A 17,309-nucleotide genomic window follows, 5' to 3' on the forward strand; every position below is an offset into this window, starting at 1 on the left:
TGATGGATGCCTTGGGACAATACCCACATTTTTTTCCCCATTGACTCCTAGCACATTAGGTATGGACAGCAAGCACATGCAAATTATACTGCTGACAGTAATGAATGTGAAAGGAAAAGAGAACTTGAATTAAAAGGAAAGCAAAAAGAGAAACAAAACCAAAAATTATCTTGAAGAGGGGATTAAAAAGGTGAATAACATGGAAAAATCTGTTAACTATTTGATAGAGCTGCTCTGAAAGAGAAGATGAGAGGCCACCAACTATCGAACGAGGCACGAGAAGAACTTTTCTCTCAGGCTTCAGCTAAATGAAAAAAAATCACTCGAAAAATGGTCTAAAGGCAACAAAATTGACCCAGAGTTCACTTCAGGGTGCATAAATAATTTATACAAGAAAGAGGGAGGTTGAAACCATTCAGAAATATCTTGGGAAAAGAAAAATGTAGTGTGATTAGTGTAAAAATATAATGAAAAGAATAGTTGCTACTCACCATATAATGGAGATGCTGCATTGCAGAAAAGCACAACAAACAGACTGTCAGACAATTAGCTTTCGGCTAACGAGGCCTTTGTCCCATTAGGCAATACACATACACACCCACACTCTCTAAAACACAACACACACACACACACACATGATCACATTCTCTAGCAGCTGAAGACAGACTTGTGTCTGATGTGTGTATGTTGTGTAATTTTTGACAAAGGCCTTGCTGACAGATAGCTAATTGTGGGACAGCCTTTTTGCTGTGCCTTTTTGCGACTCAGTATCTCTGCTATATGGTGAGTAGCAACTATCCTTTTCATTATTGCTGTATTCCATCCTGGATTTTACATTGTTTAGTATGATTACTTCATCTTTTGCTAAGGTTCCTAGGAAACAGTAATTCAGAAATATTTTGTTGATCTTTCTCCAGTGCTGATGTGTGGAAGGTCATTACTTGTAAAAATGTGAAGTAAATAGTGTTTGTGAATTACATTTAACAAAATAGAATTACCTATACTAAATTACTAATGTACCTGCATATATTAATAAATTTGTATGAAGAAAAAAATGGCCACACCCCTTTCTGGATCATAATAGAGAAATTTATTATGTTCGTAATTGACCTCCTTGGTAGGGAATTATCAAAACTGAACACAACTCATTTGTGCCACATATATTTATTGAAATAATTTGTCACCTTTTTAAAATATTGTATCACCTTTTTCAAGTGTTTGTCACCTTTTTCATCTTCTTCAAGTATCACCATGGCTCCTCGCCCTGTTTTAGTGTTTCCTAAATGCAAAATCTTCGACTATCATTATCATTATAGCCTTATTAAACTTACTTTGCATCTGAAAGTTGATGAAAGCAACACAGTGCCATCTGTTGCGGCACACCAACATCTAACACAGAGCACATGCCAGGCAGATTGCAACCATGCAGGACTTGTACACTTTACTGCAAGGTATGATTGGCCCAGTCAGATACCAGGCAACACATGTGCTTAACTGTCAAGTGCAAACTAATCTTAATCACAGTATAGTAGCAATAAACATCTACATTGTGTTGGGTAAACTTCTCTGTCTGTGCTAAGTTATTTATATGGTGGTAATTACACTGAGAAAATTTGATGGCATAAAACCTCGACTACACAGGTTTGTTTTCTATAATTCCGTTTATATAATTATTGGTCACTTTTGTTATTGATAGGATTATTCAATAGTAGACACGCGCTTAGTTGGCTGGCGGCCCCAAAGTACTGATTACATGATGTCTGCTCTATTCAGATCACTTGATGTTGACTGTGGTCTGTTTCAGATTGCTGCCAACATCTGTGATCTGACAGTTGTGATAGTACAGCCATGTGGTGAAGCATTGTTGGTTTTACTGTATGTGTGTGAGTGACTTTGATTAATGATAGTACTTTTACTAATATTTAAATGCAATATTCGTACAAGACACCATCACAAAAGCTTGGTAAAATATTTAAATGCCAGTTTCCTTGTACTCACTGTGTTGTATTATTGTATGACAACATCATTAATTAGTTTAATGTTCCTGGTTATGAATAAGTACCACATTTGAAGATGACAGTCTCTGTAACGTGCATTCACAAATCCATGTTACTTCCATGTCAGAAGTTATATCATAGCAGCTGATTGATACTAATCATGCATGCCTGTTAGTTGTCAGTACTGCAAGACAGATAGTAAAACATTCCCCCTCTCACATCCTCAAATCCATCCCCACAGTGTCCATGTTACTTACTACTCTGCTCCTGAGGTAAGTAGCCAGCTTTACTTAGCTCAAGGCCAAATTCACCGTAATCAATTAAAGTTAAGTACATCTTAAATTATTACTGTCTCTGATTATTTTTGTTTGTTACTGAGCAATACAACTACACTCAAAAAATAAAACACTTAACATTAGTTGGTGTTATTGGATTTGGCTGTCAGTTCCTAGGTGCATATTATCTATTATATATATAAAGCAGGGTGTTTGTGTGCATGTCTGGGCTCTCCTCCCAAATCCCTTCATCGATGTCAATCAGATTTGGCATAGAAACAGCAGGTCTCAGGTATCAACACTGTGGGCATCTTGTGGGAGTAATAGCATCCTGCTTTATTGACTTGTATTGCAGGGGCTACACATGCCGATAAGCATGGCTGGGAACAGATTGAGATTAGTGCAGGAGGAGATGGACAGAGTGAGGGGAGGAAGGGGAAATGCACGAGGCAGTTGGAGGTGAAGAGGGGTGGTGGGCCGGTGAAAAAGGGAGAGGGAGAGGTGGAGATGGAAAGATGAGAAGAGGATATGGTCAAAGGGAGGGGGAGAAGGAAGGCGCGGTCAAAGTGAGGGGGCAAAGCAAATGAACAAAGAGAGAAGTAGGCGTAGATAGAGGTGGGAGGTTGAGGAGGGAAGACAGAGGGAGGAAGAGATGGACACACAGAGGGGGAAGTAGGAGGTGTGTTCAGCATATGTGTTGAACACATACAAGGGCAAAGCTGCAGGAAAAAGGCTAGTTACGAAATACAACTGAGAATCATGGAATACATGAGTACCTGATTTTGGCTACATTTTGATGACCACTGGTATAAAACATAAAAATATGTATATGTTTGACATTTTGCAAATGTAGTGACTCATACCTTAATGCTTCAGAATAATCATATAACATTGTTTCACATTTTTTTGAATTATTTCATCCCATGTCATTCAATGACATGCAAAGACTTTCACAATATTTCTTGTATTTTATTAATGGTCCATTACATCATAGCATCTGTCTTATTTCAGATCCTAACCACAGTGTAGGTTCCGTCAGTACAGAGAAGAACAATGCAGAAGATGTATCTGCGGAGACTACAACGCATGTGGAATCTGAGGAGGAGGAAGAGTCTGAAATGGAAAGCCGGGATCGTTTTAAGTCTGAGAGAACCAATATTGTTCCCCTGAAGAGCTCAAAGACATTTGGAAATATCCCAGACACTTTAGGTAAATTTGCACTCATCACTTTCGTTTTTAAATTACTTTTTGCTGCTGTTCCATTTTTTATGTATTCGTTTTCAGGAGAAAACTTAAAATAAATTATCCATTTTCACTGTACTACTCATGGTCTGGTTAATTAGTGTATGACAGGGAAAAGAGACGAGACAAATGTACAAAGTTCCCACCCATATATGTACTCAATTTATTTTATGTGGTGCAAATCTTTTTAGTTGCAAAGGGCTGACCAAAGGATTAGTAATAAAAAGGGATTCATGTTGAAATTAAATATTGGAAGGAAATTGAAGCAGTACAGCCTTGAATGAAATTATTATTGGAAAAAGCAGTTCCAGATCAAAGTCTGGCCAACTACAGTTACGTCCTTTGTTGTTTCTCTAAACCACTTATATGAATTCCTCAGTTTGTCTTAATTTTTTTTTTTACTAATTTTTGATAAATCATGTTTTTACTTTCTCAATTAAAAATCAGATATACTGTAAGAAGGTTTCATTACTAGTAACTCCTCTGTGGCATATTGACAATGAAAGCGATAAAAGTGACTATTGGGTTGCAGTGCTAGGACAGTGTAGCCACATGGGGTATTTAAATCTTGTTTCTGTGCGTGTCAGCTGCCAGTGCCTTATCAACTATATGCTAAGTGGTCACCATTATTCTTTCCACTAAATTTTGTATTATCATTAACAGTAGCTTATCTATGAGATACTATGTTATTACTGTAGATACCATTGTGCTGCTGCCCCATTTACTAACATCATCTGTGTAAAATGGTAGCAGTTGTCTGATACAATGTTCCAAGTGTTGTTCACATTAGTGACACATTAGCTATTGCATAGTATTTTCACCTTCTGCACTGGAAGCTCATGAACACACATGCCTCACAGTACTTTTCTACCTCATCCAAGTATTGCACAAGAGTCATAAGAAAATGAGATACAATAATGTAATAAGATTGATGAACACTATGTGTTTGCTGGGATTCTCCGCTTTACGAGAGTTTCACCTATACTAATATTTGTTAGCTAAACCATTCTGCTCCTCCCATCTTGCCTTTAGCCACCAACTGAACAAACTACGATATAACATCAATTATCCATATCAGTTATTTGAATCATTGGTTATCCAAAACTATTGTGGTTGGTAAATTCAAACTTTCAGCTGCTTATACTGTGGCACTGCAGCAGTTTACTCTTCATACCAATCAATGTATGTAACAAACCTCATTCCATTAGAAGCAAGTGAGCTTTTGCTTCTGACAGATCATGCTGTTGTACTATTCGCTTTGGCAACCAAATACAAACACATCATTCTCAGTGTTTCTGGTAAACTTGGAATAATAGGCTAGTTGAAGAATGGTGGAAAGGATCAAACTTAGCTCAAGAATATTTAACTGCAAATGCAATAATATCTAATATAAAAAGGAACATTGATTTCATTGCAAAATTTGTGAGTGTATTTGGCTGTGAAGATGGAAGCATGCTCTGAAAAATTATAAAATGGCAGGAAACGAACTGCAGTTTATCAATAGTTCATTCAAGTATTTAGCCAAGACCAACAGTTATTTGCTCTTTGATTTATTACAGAGCACTTGAAAGGAATAAGAAACTATATGGTTATATTGGTTTTAAAATGACTTCTGGCTGTCAAATGTTCTTTAAAACTTGGGTGTGGAATTAGGTAATGGGACACCCAGGATGGAAAAGGTTTTCTAGGATTCAAGGAGTTGAACATCTGAAAGAGCCCCTTTAATAATGTGATTATAAAGTGAACTAAAAATTGTTTAAAAAGCAAAAATGCAAAACTGATTTGTACTGGGAGAGAATGCTACCAATATCCTTAGTTTCTATGAATGAAATATCAGGACCTGGTTGCAGGACAAGCAAATTAGATAAATAGTGTGGTACCCAGAAATGCTACCAGAATGCAGAGATTATCTTTTTTAAGAAGTCTAAGAATCTGTGGTGCCATAAATTTTTTTTAAAAAAATACTGTCTTCTGCTTGAAGCAGAAGTTTTCATGGATAGAGTGAACCAGTTTTGCAGAATGGTATGATACTGTATTTTTCTCTGTAGTCAAAAAGCATCAGCTTACAACTGGGAATTTTGGAAATGTTTTTTTATTGGTTGATGATGCTCAAATCACAGTCCATTGGGAAGAGAGAATAAATGTTTGAGTTTTTTTAACCTCCATTCATTACCTCAGTCCCTCAACTGGTGGACCAGGGGTATGTGGAAAGTTTAAAATGTTATTACAGAAAGGCATTGCTACATATGGTTCTGATCAGGGAAGATTTTGGGAGAAAGCAAATGAACATCAAAATCAACTTGAGGGGTATTGTGTACATGACAGTAGAAGTTGGGCTGTTATCAATAACTTTACACTAGCTCTTTCCATCAGATGAGGCTATCACTCCATCTGAAGACCAACCAAACAGCCAATTTGTATCAGAACTGGCTGATCTGATTAAAAACTCTTTAGGATTTGAAGAACATGACCAACAAAATGTGAATGTGCTGTTGACTATGCTGACTACTAAGAACTGATGGATGATGAAATCATTGTCAATAACATCAAGGGCCAAAATCCTTGTAACATCAAGGAAAAACCTTGAATTAAATTTTACCATAGTCTGTAGGATTACATGGAGTACAACAAGTGTCCATGTAATACAGAACACATTGTAGTGACTACTACACAGTGAAACAACTCGTAAACAGTAACACTTCTTTATTGACACCAAAATTACAAGCACTAGCGAACATTGATCCAAATAGAGTAAAAGAAACAATGTCCAGTACTAGAGCCTAGGTTATTGTAGCGCAGAGTACAAGAACATGATCATTATGGTGCAGCTAGCGAAGTGAAGCTTGGAGCTCGGGCCACAGTCTTAAGTAAGCTGCCATAGTTCAGATGGGCACCAGTTGGTGTGCTGTGAGCTTTGGCAAGCGCCTCTCTATCGCAGACTAACTACAAGAGAAGCAGGTGCTGGGTCTAACGATTGATTCTAAAACAAACATCAAGGGCTAGCAGATGAGCCTTGAAGACATAGCGTGGTGAGGCGATAGGTAGAAATGGTGCAGTACTGTTTGATCAGCCATATGTCAACTGCACATACTCAGAGTGATGGCTGGACGAGTGGCAGTAGCCACTGCTGGAGGACTCCTGCCAAAGATGGAAATGCCTAGTAATGGAGTAACATGTGGGAGTTACAGCACACATTGCAAACAAAAAAGATTCAGTACTATTTTTATACCAAGGAGCAACCATTTCGATTAGCATTATTTTGCTCAACATTTTTATTTATTCTTGACCGTGACTGTGTAGAGTTCTTGGACTTCTATGTACTGCAGTCTGGATCAATGCTTGGAAATAAATATGGAGAGTTTCCTCAAAGACGTAGCCTATACATGCTTCAGAAACATTATGTTTAATTCAACAATATAGGAAAAGACAGATAGGTACTTACTGTAAATAAGATACGTCAAGTTGCAGACAGGCACAATTAAAAGACACTTTCACAAAGCTTTCGGCTACAGCTTTCATCAGTAAAAGAGAGACACACACTATCCACACACACACAACCGCCAGCTCCAGCATCTCGGGCGGGAATGTTTAACTTATCGTAATATAGGTATGTGACATTACAGTTCTCTCTAGATCTGACGTAAGAGTGCAGATGTCAATATAACAGTTCAGTGTATCACAAGAGAATTAATACATTTTTAAACATTCACTTGTTTCTTTAATTGCTTACAGTGTTGACAACTGTAGCTCCTCAATGGCTGATTTGCTACTCTGACGTAGGGCGATGATCCTTGCAGAGTGGATGAATGCCCCCTGCGGGTACTTCCTGTTTTGAAAGTTAACATGATCATTGTACCACCTTGAAGACATGCATCGTCCCTCAGGATGACTTGCCACATGCAAAATACATAGCAAAATCATACAGAAGTTATGCTCTCCTATTATTAAATCATTATATCGTTTTATTTTTTTGTGAGCATCATTTGTGGGAAAGGTAAACATAGTGTTACATATCACTCTACCGGTGTGATATGTAGTATCACATCATGCTTTCTAACACCATTGTTTACAAAGAACAGTCAGTCAGTGGGGTATGTTTTGTATCTTGTTCTTACAGTATTAAATTCATCATGCTTTTCATTTACATTCTTTACTGGTTCTAAAAGTGTTCATATTTAGCTCACTGATGAATCTGACTTCTTTAATTGTTTATTTTGATTCTGATGATATGTCATCACTTCTGCAGAAGGTCAACTGTCTGTGATGATAAGGTATTTCTGTTTTAACTACATGTTACTTGTAATCACATGTACTAATGTTGGTAATAATCTTATTGCTGTTTTGTGCTCATTTAAAATTGCAGAGTGCCGTGGTCTGTGAGCACTAGTCATTTGACCAACCCAAATATACCGAAATTTCTTAAATGCCCAGATGAATGCAAGTGCCTCGAGTTCTGTGACAGAGTAGTTTTTCCCTGAGTGCAAGACCCCTCTGCTGCCAAAGGAAATTGTCTTCTAAGAAGACGAGTCTTCCTCATCATCTGTTTGAAAGAGAACTGCACCTAAACCAGACAAAGAACTGTCTGTCATGAGACAAAATTCTTTTGTTTGATCAGGATGTGACAGAAGGATGCATTGATTAGAGCATTCTTTATCTTGTTAAATTCTTCTTGTGCCTCCTGGTCCCAATCCAATACACTGTTTTTCCCTGTCAAGGTGCAAAGACGAGGGATGACAAGTACACTCATGTTCATAAACTGCTTATAGAAGTTGCAGAGATGTAAATATGCTCTCAATTGCTAAGCAGCAGCATTGCACACTCAGCATTGTCAGCATTGCACACTCCGCTATCAATGCGATTTTCTCAGGGTCCTGTCGTATTCCATCAGCTGATACAATGTACCCTAGGAACTTTATTACTTTCTGTCCAAATTGAGACTCCTCTAAATTCACAGTAAGACCTGCATTTTCGAAAACCTCCAGTAGTCTGTGAACACTTTATTATGTTGTTCGCATAATTTTTGTGCAATGAGAATATCATCAACATAAAGTGATACCTGTGCCCATAAGTCGTCCAGCAAAATGCTGTTTAGCCCTCTAATAAATGTGGCTGAAGATACATTCAGCCCAAATGGAAGGTGCCAGAACTGGTAGCAATTACCGTAACAGTAAAAGGCTGTGTACTGTCTACAAGAATGATCTGAAATGATCAGCTAGAAGCTGGCATGGAAATCAATCAGTGACAAAACTTTCACACTATGGAAGCACCATAACAATTCATCAAGGTCTCCATCTTGTCCATCTCCGTTGCGATGACAGTGTTTATCTGTGTGGAATCCAAGACAAGGTGAACCATTTTATTTAGTTCATGCTCAACCTGCTCCTTATATGCGTAGGGAATCGGATATGGGCAAACAAAGAACTTCTGATGTTCCTGTACCCTAAACTTGTAGACAAATCCTTTAATTGCACCTTGTGCCTCAAAGAAAACCCACTCGTGTCCCCCGAAAGATCTGAAACAATTCCATACCCGCACCAGCAACATTCCAACTCGAGGATGGCATTTCTTTCGTGTTCCTTATTCGGGCAACTCGACCCGTTGATGCAGCGAACTAGGACCTCTTGACCCAGTCAAGCCTCGGATTGAACGCAAAAACTCAAGCAGCTGACTTCAGATTCATGATGCAATATGCATTCATTAAATATGATGGTAAGTCAATTATTATCCGGAATTTAGTTATATTTTTGTTTATTTTGGTAGTACTCTTGTTTTACATTGATGACACATGCTCTGTTTATTTGTTGTTATATCTTTGCAATTTTCAAGCTGCTAGGTTAGTTTCGTTATCGCTGCTGTGCTGTTAATCATGGCTTCTCCGCTGTCTATTTGCACCAAAGAAGATCAATGTTCAGTGATCCATATTTTGTGATTGGAAGGCGTATCGGGCCGAAATTCATTGGAGACTTTCAATACAGTACGGAAACGGTGTTTTGCCACAGCGGAGTGTCTACGAATGGATTGAAAAATTCGAAAATGGTTGCAAGATGAAGGAGTCAGACGACCACGTACCGCCACAAATGAAGAAACCATTGAGTGAAATTATTCTCTTGGACACACGATTAGATATTGACGAAGTGGCACACTGTCTGCAAATTAGTCACAGTTCTGCCTACAAAATCATCCACAACAGGCTTGGGTTTCATAAAGTTTGTGCAAGATGGGTCCCAAAACAATTCACACAGTTGCATAAACAAATGCACTTGGACATCTGCACTTAGGCAGGATCATTACTGGTGACGAAACATGGATCCATAATTACAAGCCGGAGAGTAAATGGCAGAGCATGAAATGGAAACACCCAAATTCCCCATGCAAGAAAAAGTTCAAGACCCAACCATACGCAGGAAAACTGATGCTTACGGTTTTTTGGGATGCACAAAGTCCAGTACTGGAACATTATGGGGAAATAGCACAACAGCAAACAGTGTACATTACAGTGAGATACTTTCTGCCAGGCTAAAGCGTGCAATTCAAAGCAAACACTGAGGATTGCTGTCAAAAGGTGTCGTGTTGTTGCACGACAATGCCTGTCCGCATACTGCTGCCCAAACTGCTGAAACACTCCAGAAACTCAAATTTGAAGTACTGAATCACCCTCCATATAGTCCTGATCTTGCCCATTCTGACTATCACTTGTTTGGTACACTCAAACAGGCGTTAAGGGGCCGTCGATTTGCCTGGGATGAAGCAGTGAAAGAAGCAGTGCATTCCTGGCTTGCATCTCAACCGAGAACCTTCATTTATGAGGGCATCAGGAAGCTTGTACAACAATGGACCAAGCACGTTGAAACACAAGGAGATTATGTCGAAAAATGATGTTCTCGTAAGTTTCCTATTTGATTATAATAAATTTTTTTAACTACTTTGTGGATAATAATTGACTTACCCTCGTACAATATCCAGAAATTTACCATCAACCTGGACCATCATAGTTCCTCCACCCATGTCAATCTCTGCATCGTAGGTATACTTAAAGTCTGCTCCCAATACAACAGAGACATTTAATAGGTGGGCAGTATAAAAATTAAACTCAAACTGTTTCCCCTGACATGTAAAAGTTAGTCGAGTCTGCCTGTGTATTTCAATGCTCTTCCTGTGTATCGCTCCCCTTACTTTTGTTTCCCTGAACCAAAAAATAGACCAAGCATTGTCTTCCTCACATTTCTGAAATGCCACCTTGCTTATAATTGAGACGGGGCTTACCAGTGTCAATAATGCACTCAAGTCGCACTTCCCCAGTTGCATTTGTAACTACCGGGCTGATTGCCATAACCTTCGCACAGGAGACTTTCTGCAAAAGTTCCTCCCTAATGCCACCCTTTTGTACGATACATGTTCATGTGGCCTTGCCATAGTCTGCTACAGAGCCTCATCCTTCGCTTTTGCTAACATTCATTGCTGATTGTGACCGCTGGTTGTGTCTGGGGTTTGCTGGCTTGATCTGAACTCCTGGAGGAGGCCCTGTGACACCATTGTTAGCATGTCTTTCACGACGTATTGGTTGCAGGTCTCATGGCTAGTATATTAATTTTGATGCCTGTGATTTTCGTGGCTGCCATTATTTTCTTGGTTCTCATAATGCTGTCTTTTACCATAATTACCATAATTTTGTTGGTTAACATAATTTCGTTGATTAGCGTAATAATACCTATGTTCCGTGTTGTTGTTATGCCAGTTCTGATAAGGCTGATGTGTTTCATTCTCATATTGGTCTTGCCCCCCTATGTGGTCCCATCTCCTGTTTCCGCCACGGCTGCGACTATGGTTGCGACGCATCTGTCTATGCAAATATGATCCTCTATACTGTGCGCCATCGCCTGTATCGTACTGCAGTTCATGTAGCATGGTTCTAAATCCCTCTATTTCATCTTTAGATCTTCCTGCAATAATCATATGGCTCAAGTTCATTGGTAACTTCATAATGAAAATGCGAATTAGTTCTGCTGGTCCATAAGTATCGTACAAGAACTGATTTTCGTGTAGTATATCTTCGAATAACTGAGCCAGGCTTTAAAAGCCTGATTGATGAAAGTTGCCTCACATCGGTAAGCCAATAGAAAAATCTGTTGGAACTCCTTGACTGAATTTCAATCGCATGGCACCACCCTCATGCATATAGCTGGCTCGCTCTCGAGGTACCCACACATGCATTCAAACTTGTACGAATCCAGCCAGACAGGAGGAAGGGAAAATTAGAACTGTTGTAATCAAGCTCTGGGATGAATCCCATTTGGAGAGTTTGTGAAGTTCACCTGCTTTATTTCTTCATTGATAGTCCTCAGTGTCGACTTACTGCGTTGTTATACTAACTGAAAAATGGGGGGTGGAAGTTCAACACTGATTACTGTAAATGATGTAGCTGACAATTGCACAGTTGTGTTTCACAGTTCTTTACTTTCACTGTTCACCACACACACACACACACACACACACACACACACCTACCTACCTCTCCTTAAAAAGGCCAGTTAACTGTTGGCAAATTTTGATAAGCCTCATTAATAGGTTGCAGACAAACATCAGCATACTGCTACAGCAGTTTACTATTGAATATCTGTGAACAGCAAAAATCAAAATACACAGTTCACAGTTCGTGCAGAATAATACAGTACATATTGAACAGACACTGTCATTGTTTTAACACACGGCCTATTTGTGTTACACTTATTTCACAGTTAAGTTAGGGCATTGTTGTTGTTCTAACCAATATGAATTCCTCATCTGAAACTCAGCCATAGACTGTCTCGGGGCCAAATATTGGGCCTGTATATATCCTCACAATAATAGATACTGAAACTACACATTGTTTGATGTTTAATTTACAGACATTACAATTAAAACATAACTCATTCAATTAACTGAATACATTTAAAAATGCCTTCTATCCAACAGTTTCTTCTACCACAAAGGTTAGGTCGAATTATTTGTTTAAATAATGAAACTAACAGATATAGCTATGCAAACAATGCTTTTGACAAACCTGGTAATTATTTTGGAATTAATTAAGGGCTAGCTTTGCTAATATGTTTTCGAATAGAGCCAAATAAATATTTAAAGAATCCTAGTGGTGGTTCTTCCAAAGGTTTATAATTAGTACAGAATTTATATTTGTTTATAAGTCAACAACAGAATTTAAGTTATGAAGCACCCTATAACAAAAGATATTAACTAGGAATAGTCAAAATAAATTAGGAAGTTGAGTACTAAGCACAAGATTAGATCTGGTACTATATTTCTTAAGACTGAGGGCCAACCTTTATCTTTTATGAAAATGCAGATTATACTCATTTATGTTAATGGTAATCAGTCAGAAATGAAAAAATGAATTTAAGGAGCCAGATGGCAAAACAAGAGAGGAAGTAAACACTTCGAAATTTCTCACTGAGAGGAAGTGTTTAAAATCAAATCCGCGTATTTCCTCTCATGGGTATTGCTCGCAACAACTCCCATTTCTCTTTCTTCTGCTCTATCCTCGTCCAAATCAGCACCGTGTCCAGAGTCTCGAATTGTATTTTCCTGTCTGTGTTTACAGACTAGTTCACTAGCCTCTCTATTGTATAGGTCACACAGGATATGGTGGCCAAGGATTCCAAAGAGTTGGGCTAGTTCTTCCATTTGTTGAGAAGTGGAAACTGACAAACGTTTGCCACCTTTCAGCCGGTCAGTGATTGCAAAATGGACGCACATGCCCTGCAGTCTTTCTCAAACGATTTTACAGAAACTATTTGGTGACAAAATTTCACTTTTGCTTTACTTGTAGCTTTACATGTCAGGTTCGTTATGATGTGCCTGTCATTTCATTAATGGTCATATTTATTGTGATATTTATGTGGGAAGTAAGACTGCCCGAAATTCAAATAAGTTTGGAATGAAACATAGGGGTTGCTATGATTATGTCTCTGCTGCATATTACATAATATGTTGCTGTATATGAAATTTAGCTACCATATTGAATTTTTCTTTAGACTTTGTTGGAGGTCTCTATCTGTCATGAATCTCAAGAAAATTGATCAGATGTAGCACACTCATTTGCGATTGCACCGTGCCATCAATAAAGCCAGAGTGAAAAATCCACAACATTCCTCATGGTTCATAAACTGTTAGAGATATCATAGTGAGATTTTGGCAAACGTTAGCACACAAAGAGGAGACTATTTTGCTGTGTTATTATGCAAAACTTCATTATCTACTGTGTTATTCCACTAACTACTAACATTTCTATAAAAGAATGTAATTTGTTAGTGCTGGTGAAATGACAAATGCTATGGGCTTTGGAACAACATAAGTTTATTTTGTACAGAGGATGTGCCTTTTCATAAGATGCTGGCCTTACTTTTCCTCAGTTCTTCACTTAATAAACTTATTAAACCACTGTTTCAGAATTCTCTCGCAGTTGCATCTGCACAACTTGCTAGTGAGGTGAGACTGTGTAAACTCCACTTAGTTTTGGCAAAAGAAGCAAATTTTAACATGGCAGCAAGAGAAATGTGTAGGTTTAACTCTAAATTCCCCATTCGTGACTTTTTTGAAAGTTACAAATGGCTATCAAACCAGATGAAAAAAATCGCTGCATTTTCGGCGGCATTCTTTTTAGGTACTAACGAAAGAAGAGGTGACAGATCTTTTTGAATGGTCACAATAGAAGCGTCGGCATGGAGGGGCCCCACTTAATATTTCCCAAAAATGAGAGTATATGCTTCATTTTAGAACTTCCTCTCCAGCACTTGGCTTTTCCCCTACAGTACTCTGAATGGCCCCCCCCACCACTGCCGCTCTCCCCACTCTTCCCCAGCCGACTGCGCATCGAGTATCCACGGCATTTTGCATGCACTATACCTAAAGTTCTCTAAATGCACTACCCACTCAACACAATTCTGTCATAATGTCCTTATGTTCTATATTTGCTTCCCACTGACCCCATTGAGTTTTCAGTGGTGATGATCTCCTCCCTGCCGTCTCAGCTACACTGATCGGTACATTCTTGTCGCAATTGTTGCTAATGAACAAGTCTCCTAACTTTCTGACCATGCTTGCAACCTTGGCTTCCTATACCTTGATCGCTTTACTATTAGTGGCCACCCGGCACGCTAATGTGCTGCGGTACCTGTGCCGCTGACCTTCCCACAAGTGTTTGCAGCTCCGCATGTTTGTGCATACACAACTCAGCTAGCGCACGGAAATCCCGTGTAAGACACTCTCTCTGCAGCTTAAGTTGTTCACTTCCCTCTTCCAAATTGCAAATATGCTGGTCAAAAATTTGGATCTGCTCGTTACATTCCGCAACTATATTGTTTTTCATCTTTACTGCAAGATCCGCCAGCTTCTGATCCATGTCCTCAGACATTTTCTCAGATAATTTTTTATTACTTTCTTCAAATGCCATACAGTTCTCCTCAGATAATATTCTTACTAGCTCTTTCATGTCAAATTGATAATTTACTGCAGGGTTGTTTGGGGACTCAGCTGTACGTCACTATTCGGTCTTGCACTTTCCGACACGAAAGTGGATGGTGTCTGTCTGCTTTCAAAACTTATGTATGTGGTATTATTGCTAACATTGAAAATTGATCATTGTCCTGCACTATTATCAGAAAGGTACAGAATCCCTCCTGCTATACTCCCCATTTGCTTGACCTCTGCGACTGAATGATTACTCTGTTCCATCATGTCAACAGTTTCATGCCTATTATCACTTTTGGACTGTGTATGAGTTGTCATAAGCAAAACCCACTTCTGCAAAATGCCACTATCAAAAATCTACAGCCATAGAAATCTAAAACATAACAGAAGTCTGCTTTTCTAAACAGGCAGTCAGAATATAAGTTTCACACACAGTCTAAATACAAGTAACACAAACAACCTGACACGTGGAATCAACACACGCACGCACACGCGCACACACACACACACACACACACACACACACACACACACACTATAAAACAAGAGAGTGTATATACATATATACACAATATAGAACAATGCAACTCCGAGTAGAGGACAACGGTGTAAAATCACAAGAAGAAATCATCTTGGAACAACGTGTAAGTTGTTTAAGTGCTAAAGGAAAAAAAAAATTCAGTTAATACATCCTACCTACTGACTCTTCCTCTACATCTCCAGTTATGTTCGTATGCAGGGTCACCATGTAAATGGTTATTAATGGGTGAATGGTTATCTGGAAAGTGATTTGCAAACAGAAACTGGGGAAGTCAGTCAATGTGAAACTCTATAGTCTACTGAAGTTTTGTGTGCTGCAAAATTTTGCTGGATCGCCACCCAATTTAATTAAAATTGGGAAAATTTAATATAAGAAATGAATTAATCACTGAATTACTAAGCATAACTATTGTTTTAATATTAATAAACAGATCCAAAGGAATGTATGGAATGAGCATATGGGAACAATTTAAGTACAAATGTTAAATCAATTAAGTCAGAGCAAGCAGGAGCTTAAGCCTCAACAAAAAAAGTAAGACAATCATACTAAAGTCTACAAATATAAGGCCTGCCTTTTGTGCTTAAGGAACACCAGGTGGGATGTATTAAAAATAATCTTACAAAATGGGGTTGGTTTGTGTGAGAAACAGTCATGACAGTTTATCATAGTTTATTAAAATGGAACATCATATTAAGAATTTGCAAAGTAATGCTAAACTATGATGTGTTGTTGCGTGTTATTTAATTAACTCACTTGTGCTATTATTATATTGAATGCCAAGGTACATTGCGGTGATAAATGTAAAAGAAATTTAGGCGCAAATGGGAAAAGTTCGCACAATCATACTAGATTCACACACACAAGAATAGAGATAAAAACAATTTTACCCATCACAATAAGCCAAAGGCTCAGAGGTTCATCCCTATTGCTATGATTGAATTATTGTGAGTACGAATACTATGGAACACTTTCTGACTAAGTAATTTATTTGTGTCACCTTGCCCATGAAACTGAGCTACGCTGCCATGAAACACTTGCAAATGATGTTGATTATTCATTAACAAAGCAAAATTACTAAGACTTATGAAAACTTCAGGAACACAAATGTAAACCTTATAGACACAAACAGCAATAAAATATCATGCATAATTACGAATAAAACATATCCAAGGTGGTCCTGAAATTAAACATGGTGAATGAAGCTACACAATCTTAAAACTGAAATGAAATGAGAAGTAGAAGAAATAAGACACATACACATGAGAAAAGTTCACACATACATTCCAGCTAAAAGAAAAGTCAGACAGTTTAATTTTAAACCTGCACTGGAGTAATAAAACTTCCCACGTCATGTGTTCTGGTTACGCAAAGCAAGGATCGGAAGAACTTACTAAATATAGAAAATATGCTCCTGACGACACTCTGAAAAATGTAAGAATTCAACTACTGAACTTGAAAATGAACTAGCAGATCAAATGTGTACTCTAGTTACAACAGCTACACACCATCACACATGAACACACTCACCAGCGCCAAGTCGCTCTGAAGAGTACCGTCTTCACTCACCAAAGGTCCAGCCCCAAGTGACGAGAGCACACACTCCCTGCAACAAACTTCACCCAGATAGCCAGAAGAGACCAGAGGGGGTCCGTTCTGCCTCCAACTTAACTACTGTCGAATGTCTACCGAAAGGGTGCAAATCTCTTTGCCTTCATACAGATGATAAATGGAGAAAGGAAATTTGGGTGCACAAAATGTGGGCAAGGGACATAGGATTAAATACTTACTGATACT

General features: G+C 38.4%; 1 protein-coding gene across 2 annotated transcripts in view; it reads left to right on the top strand.

Annotated features, from left to right (window-relative positions):
- LOC126199239 (RNA-binding protein 33-like) overlaps positions 1-17,309 on the top strand; it is a 222,544-nt gene that overhangs the window by 47,620 nt on the left and 157,615 nt on the right. For both annotated transcript variants that reach the window (XM_049936032.1, XM_049936031.1), the window contains exon 5: positions 3,284-3,481. In XM_049936032.1, coding sequence (XP_049791989.1) covers positions 3,284-3,481 — 198 coding nt within the window. The remainder of the gene's footprint in view (positions 1-3,283; positions 3,482-17,309) is intronic.

Source organism: Schistocerca nitens, chromosome 8 (genome assembly GCF_023898315.1).
Source record: "Schistocerca nitens isolate TAMUIC-IGC-003100 chromosome 8, iqSchNite1.1, whole genome shotgun sequence".
In the NCBI taxonomy this organism is placed as follows: Eukaryota; Metazoa; Arthropoda; class Insecta; order Orthoptera; family Acrididae; genus Schistocerca; species Schistocerca nitens.